The 7,500-nt window shown below is 41.2% G+C and overlaps 1 protein-coding gene across 1 annotated transcript in view; it reads left to right on the top strand.

Annotated features, from left to right (window-relative positions):
* Positions 1-6,535, top strand: part of LOC125046879 (PE-PGRS family protein PE_PGRS16-like) — a 19,450-nt gene extending 12,915 nt beyond the window's left edge. The window contains exons 6-11 of the mRNA XM_047644876.1: positions 694-744; positions 902-1,701; positions 1,781-3,134; positions 3,405-3,515; positions 4,172-4,255; positions 6,380-6,535. Coding sequence (XP_047500832.1) covers positions 694-744; positions 902-1,701; positions 1,781-3,134; positions 3,405-3,515; positions 4,172-4,255; positions 6,380-6,393 — 2,414 coding nt within the window. The 3' untranslated portion in view covers positions 6,394-6,535. The remainder of the gene's footprint in view (positions 1-693; positions 745-901; positions 1,702-1,780; positions 3,135-3,404; positions 3,516-4,171; positions 4,256-6,379) is intronic.
* Positions 6,536-7,500: the final 965 nt, after the last annotated feature.

The raw sequence follows: 7,500 nt of genomic DNA on the forward strand, positions 1-7,500 counted from the left end.
AGCATATGATTGATGCAACACGAATTGATGTGAAGTAGGACACAGTCATGTCACACATAAAAAGACAAATCGCGGGTATTATTTTGTGATATTATTTGGTCTTGTTTATACTGATGATTATTTTGACGGTTCTTATGATAAGGATGATGTTAATAATGTGCTGGTAATAACGACGATGGTGTTAAAATGATGGCAGCGATAACGATTATGAGCATCATGCCAGTAATGATCGTGGCAACATAGATAAAGAAATATATGGCATCAATGCTGTTGATTCTAATGACAGTGATAAAAGTGCTAATAATGATAGTATTAATAGCATGAATGATATGAATACCAATAATTATAATAAAAAACATTTATAAGGATTATAATGACAATCACAATGTCAACAATAATGATAATTATGGTAACAATAATAATACTTATAATGAATATAGCAAAACGATAATGGTAACAATGCTGATGACCATCATAAAGTTAAAAGGGATCAGTCCGCGACTTACCACATTCCTTCCACGCACATGCCCCCAGTGTCTACTTGGATATGGGACCAACTATATTGGTAATACTAGTAAAATGGTGACATCAGTGATTTTTAAAAAACTGCTGTTGACAAATGTACTAATCTTTGCCGTAGGCGGTTATTACTGAACCCTTCCCTACTTTGTCTACTGATCGTTGTGATTTCAGCCTTTGGAGCATCTGGTGGCAGTCGCGGCCCTGATTGTGGCTGGGGCTTCGGTGGGCGAGCTGAAGCCTCAAGGAATCCCTCTTCTTGGCGGTAATAACATAGGAGGAGGAGGAGGAAGAGGAAGCGGAGGAGGTGGAGAAGGAGGTGGAGGTGGAAGCGGAGGAGGAGCTGGTGTTAGTGTTGGTGATGGTGGCGGGGGATCAACAGGAGGAGGAAGTGGATTTGATGGCTTCGCCGGTGGAGTGAATTCGTTTGGTGGATCGGGAGGCTTTGCAGATGGGTTTGGTGGAGTTGGAGGCCTTGATGGTGGATTAGGTGCCCTTGGTGGATTGAGTAGTCTTGATGGTAGACTGAATGGTTTCGATGGTGGATTAGGTGGATTCGGTGTCCTTGACGGTGGATTGAGTGGTTTCGATGGTGGATTAGGTGGATTCGGTGGCCTTGACGGTGGATTGAGTGGTTTCGATGGTGGATTAGGTGGATTCAGTGGCCTTGATGGTGGATTGAGTGGTTTCGATGGTGGATTCGGTGGCCTTGACGATGGGTTGAGTGGTTTCGATGGTGGATTAAGTGGTTTCGATGGTGGATTAGGTGGATTCGGTGGCCTTGATGGTGGATTGAGTGGTTTCGATGGTGGATTAGGTGGATTCGGTGGCCTTGATGGTGGAATAGGTGGGTTTGATCCTGGATTAACTGGATTTGATGGCTTTAGTGGGGCTGGCAACATAGATGGTGGACTGGGTGGTTTTGATGGCGACGGATTAGGTACCTTTGCTGCTGGTTTAACCGGTCTCGAAGGTGGACTCACTAGATTGGATGGTGGATTAGGTGGTTTTGATGGTGGATTAAGTGGCTTTGATGGTGGAATAGGTGGATTCGGCGGTCTCGATGGTGGATTAAGTGGATCAGTTGGTGGACTAAGTAGCCAGCTGAGTGGCCTTGGTAGTGACCTGAGTGGATTTGATGGAGGACTGACAAGTTTTGATGGTGCTGTCGCCTCTGCACTTGTCGGTGGAGTGGCAGACGGATTAGGTGGAGCGGGAAGTGGATTTGCGGGTACTGGAGGTGGAACGGGAAGTGGATTAGATAGCGGGGCCGGGCTTTGATGCATCCGGTGGAGGAGTAGGGGGCCAGGGTGGACTGAGTGCGGGTGGAGGACTTACAGACTCCTCCGCGGTAGTCTCAGGCGGAGGCGATGTTGGAGTTGGACTTCCTCGGGGAGGCGCTGTTAGTTCCGGAGGCGGCGGGGGAGACGCCGCTGGCACTGGGCTCCCCTTCGGAGGCGTGGCCGATGGCGTTGGTAGTCCTGTTGATACCTCCTTTGGCGTTGGTAGCCCTGTTGATGCCTCCTTTGGCGTTGGTAGCCCTGTTGATACCTCCTTTGGCGTTGGTAGCCCTGTTGATGCCTCCTTTGGCGTTGGTAGCCCTGTTGATGCCTCCTTTGGCGTTGGTAGCCCTGTTGATACCTCCTTTGGCGTTGGTAGCCCTGTTGATGCCTCCTTTGGCGTTGGTAGCCCTGTTGATGCCTCCTTTGGCGTTGGTAGCCCTGTTGATGCCTCCTTTGGCGTTGGTAGCCCTGTTGATGCCTCCTTTGGCCCTGCTGATACCTTAGTTAGTGTTGGTAGCCCTGTCACTGCCTCCCTTGGTACCCCGACTGATGCCTCCATTGGCATCGGCAGCCATGGCGATGCCTCTGTTGGTATTGCTGATGCATTCGTTGGAGGTCTCATCGACAGCCCCGTCGACGTCTCCGCTAGTTTGGCTGGGTCTAGCGCCCTCACAGCAAACCCTGTTGCGGGGTCGATCAGTACTGGGAGCTCAAGTTCTCTTGTTTCTGGCAACCACGGGGGCGCTAGCGCCCCCCCTCCGACCCTCAAAAGCTTTATGAATTTCGGAAGCCCCGTCAGTGTTGGCACCTCTGCAAGTGCTGCAGGCTCTATGACGGTTGGCAGTCCTGTCAGCATTAGTGCTCCTTTAAGTGTCGAGAGTTCTATGCCTATTGGTAGCCCTGTCAGTGTTAGCAGTCCTCTAAGTGCTACGAGTTCTATGACAATTGGCAGCCCTGTTACTGTTAGCAGTCCTTCGGGGTTTAAGAGCACGATGACAATTGGCAGCCCTGTAAGCGTGAGTTCTCCCGCGCAGACTACAACTACAGTTGCTAGCGGACCCGAGAGTGCTAGCCGTCCTCCAAGGATTGGAACTTCCACACATGTTACAGGCACGGTGGGTATTGCTAGTCCTGCAAGTGTTAGTAACGCTAGAAGTGTGGGTACATCCGCAAGTGTTGCTGTTGGCAGCCCTGTGAGCGTTAGTAGTACAGTAGGTGCTGGAAGTGGAGTAAGTGTCAAGAGCACTATGACAGTTGGCAGCCCCGTGAGTGTCGGCAGCCACGGCGTCACGACCGCAGGCCCTGTTCTCGCCCACGGCAGCAGAGGTCGAGGTGAGTGCAGCATTTGCCAACTTTCTCAAACAATTATGTAATTTTGAATCTTATATATTTTTCTGTATTTTTATTAATATGATTATTATTACTATGCTCACCAATCCTGCTCACTGTTAATATTACTATGAACACTACTACTATTGTCATATTCATCATACAATTCTTATCATCATAATTACCCTTTTCATCACAACAATCAGCACCAACCCTGTGCTTACCTTCTGCTTGTGGGTCCAGCCTCTGGTTCTCAATCGCCCTCTGTTGCAGGCGAGGGTGACCACAGCAGCAGAAGAACCAGTGGCTCCTTTAGCATCACGAAGGCCCACCTGACACACGTTGGCACCTTCGAAGGCCGTGACATTATAGATCACATATTCGGTGAGCACTTACATAATATTAGAATGTACACGACGTGTCACTTTCTGTGTTAATTTGCAGGGGGATTTAAGTAATGTTGAATCTGAAACAGATTTTTTTTTTTTTTTTTTTTTGGGGGGGGGGGAGTGCTTTAACTTGCATTTTCAGTAATAGTTAAAAGAGCCTTTCGAGGAGCGGTTTGCCACATACCAACTTTCCTCACGTCAAGACTAAATTTCCAACAATGGGTGTGGTAAGAAAAAAATTGCATATCGTGACACATGAAGCTTTACTATTGTGAAACGAAAAGAAGGAAAGGAAAAGGAGAAGAAACAAAAGACAAATTGAACATACATTCCCGTTCTTTTCCTGTTTATCCACATATCTTAGATTTTAAATACCAAAGTACACGAATACACCTTACGCCTCGTTCTCAAAAGTTATTAGTTCATTATAGGTCATTCCGTTTCATTAACCTTATTAGAAAAAAAAATAAATGATTAACCGAATCACTTAGGAAAAACTTCGCCAGTCCATCGTAGTTACAGTTGCTGGCTTCAGTTTATGAATGTGTCAGTTCATTTAAATCCAATAAATCCAGAAAAGAATGAATAGATAACCGATTTCTGAAACTACCGCTTTTCAGCCAGTATTAGCACACTAATCCTTATTTTCAGATGGCGATAACTTCAGCGTCACCAAAGCTCGACTGACCCACGTTGGCACTTTGCCCCCGTCCGGCTCTTCCGGTGCCAGTCGAGGTGAGCCAAACGTTGATTGATATTAATATATATATATATATATGTGTGTGTGTGTGTGTGTGTGTGTGTGTGTGTGTGTGTGTGTGTGTGTGTGTGTGTCTATATATATAACCATACACACATACACATACATGCAGACACCATGAATGACCAATAAGCTCCTGTAGTGAATCACAGCCATGATGGATGAACAATTAGCACCATTACTAAAGCACAGCCATCATAAGTTTTTATTTTATATTATTATTTTTCTTTGTTCTTCTTTGGGGGTGGCTGTGGTTCAGCTGCGGTTCATCTGTGGGACGTTCATGGCTTAGTTATGGTGCCTATGCTTTCTTTATGGTATCATTTAGGTTCATGAACGGTACCGGCTCATATTGAAACGACTGTGCTTCATTTCGTTTTTGATTCAGCCAAAACTGTGTTCCTCCACGAAGGCAGAATTAAACCAGGATATCTATTGGCTTATGATAAATGTTAATGGCAGTAGTGATAATGATCATAACTTTGGTAATAATTCAGTTGGCAATAATGATAAACAAAGAAAATATATTGTCAATGGTAGTGGTAATGGTTATGATAATAATAATGATATTGATGGCAATGATAATATTGATAATAACAAAAGAAATACTAATGGTAATGTTGAAGTTGATAATGAGAATGATGAAAAGTAATGAGGATGATGATAATGATAACGTTGATAATAAGGATAGTACATTATTGTTATGATATCATTGTCATTATTATTATCAAAGTGATAAATATGATAATAACATTAGTTATAGCTGTTATGATAATAGTCATCATTATAGTAAATTATAATAATTCCAAAAGGTAATGGTACTACTGCTGATATTAATGATAAGGATAATATTGATAATGATAATGATAACTGTGATATTGATAATTGATAATTATAATGATAATGAAAACTACAATGATAATGATAATAATAATGATATTCATTATGATATGATAATAATAATAGTAATAATAACGATGATGATAATGATAATTACAATGATAGTAATGAAAATCGTAATGATGATAATGGCAACAATAATATAAGTAATAATAACAATAGTAAGATAATGATGATAATAATAATAATGATAATAATGATAATAATAATGATAGTAATAATAATAATAATAATAATAATAATAATAATAATAGTAATAATAATAACAATAATAGTAATAATAATAACAATAATAGTAATGAAGATGGTACCAATAATAATGATAGTAATACAAGTAATAGTAATAAAGTAATGATGACAGTGATGACTAATGGTAACACTGATAGTAATAATAATATTATTATCATTACTGTTAATGATAATAGTAATAATAGCAATAACAATTATTATTGCTATTATTATTGTTATTGTTATCATTATCATCATTTTTTAAAAAATAATAATGCTGATAATAAAAGTAGTTATAGTTATATTATATTGCTGACAAAAGTAATTGTATTACTGCCACTGCTACTTGTACTAATAAGGATGATGATGATGACAATAACAAGTGTGAATTATAATGCTGTGATAATGATGATAATACTAATTATAGTAATAATGATAAAAAAAGATGGTTAGAATGAGAATGGGAGGAATAATAATAAAGATGATAATCATAGTAATAATAATAATATTAGTAATAATGATAGTTATATATTATATATAATATTAAATGAGAGTGGTTGCTTAAGATGACCGTCGATTTACGGTTGTAGTCCATTCATAGTTGTGGGTTTTATAGTGTGAATGGGTAATACATGGAGATTGTAGTTTGTCAAGCGAGATTGCAGGTTGTCTAAAATGACTATTGCGTACATAGTGAATGTAGGTCATTCAGTGTGATTGTACCTCATCCAAGCAGATAGAGTTAATTTGCTTCGTACCAGTTAATTTTAGTTCTGTGAAGCAGATTGTTGCCCAATTTTAGTTCTTCCTGGGTGATTGTAGTTATCAAGGAGACTGTGATTATTCCAGGTTAACTGTAGTTATTGCTAGGGTTACTACTGATAATGCTAGCGGTAGTAATTCCGCACAACCATTATTGTTCACCATTCATCTATATTATAACTGTATTCTTCATTTGGTTTTGTTTACAGATTACAGCAGATAAAGAGATTCCAAGACACAGGTTCCAAGAAATGGGTGTGTGCTTGTGTATGTGCTGCGTACGATCCATCTCTAAGGACTATGTAAATAAGTTTCAGATAATGTGTTTGGTGTGCTGCTGTAAAACCTGATGTAGAAAGCGGAAATTGTAAATATTATTAAAATGTATTTTGTTTTCTATTTAAAGTTTATTTTCTATCTCATACATGTTTTACACACACACATGTTGACTTACACATACATACATACATACATGTATAAACGCACACACACAAAAACATACATACAAATATAATGATGATAAAGACAAAGACATACATTTAGCGATGTACACACACAAACGCATACATACACACAAAGACACGTACATACATAAATGCACATACACACATAAAGACACACACAAAGACACGTACATACATAAATACACATACACACGTACATACATAAATACACATACACACGTAAAAACACACACAAACACATACTCATACACGCAAATACATATACACACACACACACACACACGGTAAGGAGTGGCTTGTGCGTACTATTAACACAATCTCTCTAAACAGCCAAGGATTTTGCTGAGTAAGAACCCGTTCACTTGGACAGTCCGGAACCAATTCACTTTCCTGCGCTTAAAATAACCGGCCCCTCCCGATCTCCTCTTCCCCCTCCCAGTCCTCTCCTCCCCCCTACCCTCTCTTCCTCACTTCCTGCTCCTCTCCTCCCCCTCCCACACCCCCTCTCCCCCCTCCCACTCCTCTCTTCTCCTCCCTGCTATCGCTTCCTCTACTACTCTCTTGCTTCCCACTTCCCCCTTCCGTCTTCCGCATATCTCTCTTCCATCTTCGCTACCCCCATTCCTACTCTTCTGCCTCTTTCTTTCCGTCTTCATCCCTCCCCCTCCCCTTCTCCCTCCCGCCTTCTTACCCCCTCCTTGCCCCCCCCCCCCCCCGTTTGCCCCTTCACATTCAGTCGCCTGGCAATTTTTTATCTTTCATTTTTTCATCCTTCACTTTCACAGGAATCGATATATTTCAAGTCAGACGACAAGGCTGATGAATGGCTGAATGTGTAGATATGCTTATATAATAGGTTAACATCG

This window comes from Penaeus chinensis, chromosome 39 (assembly GCF_019202785.1).
Source record: "Penaeus chinensis breed Huanghai No. 1 chromosome 39, ASM1920278v2, whole genome shotgun sequence".
NCBI classification, from domain to species: Eukaryota; Metazoa; Arthropoda; class Malacostraca; order Decapoda; family Penaeidae; genus Penaeus; species Penaeus chinensis.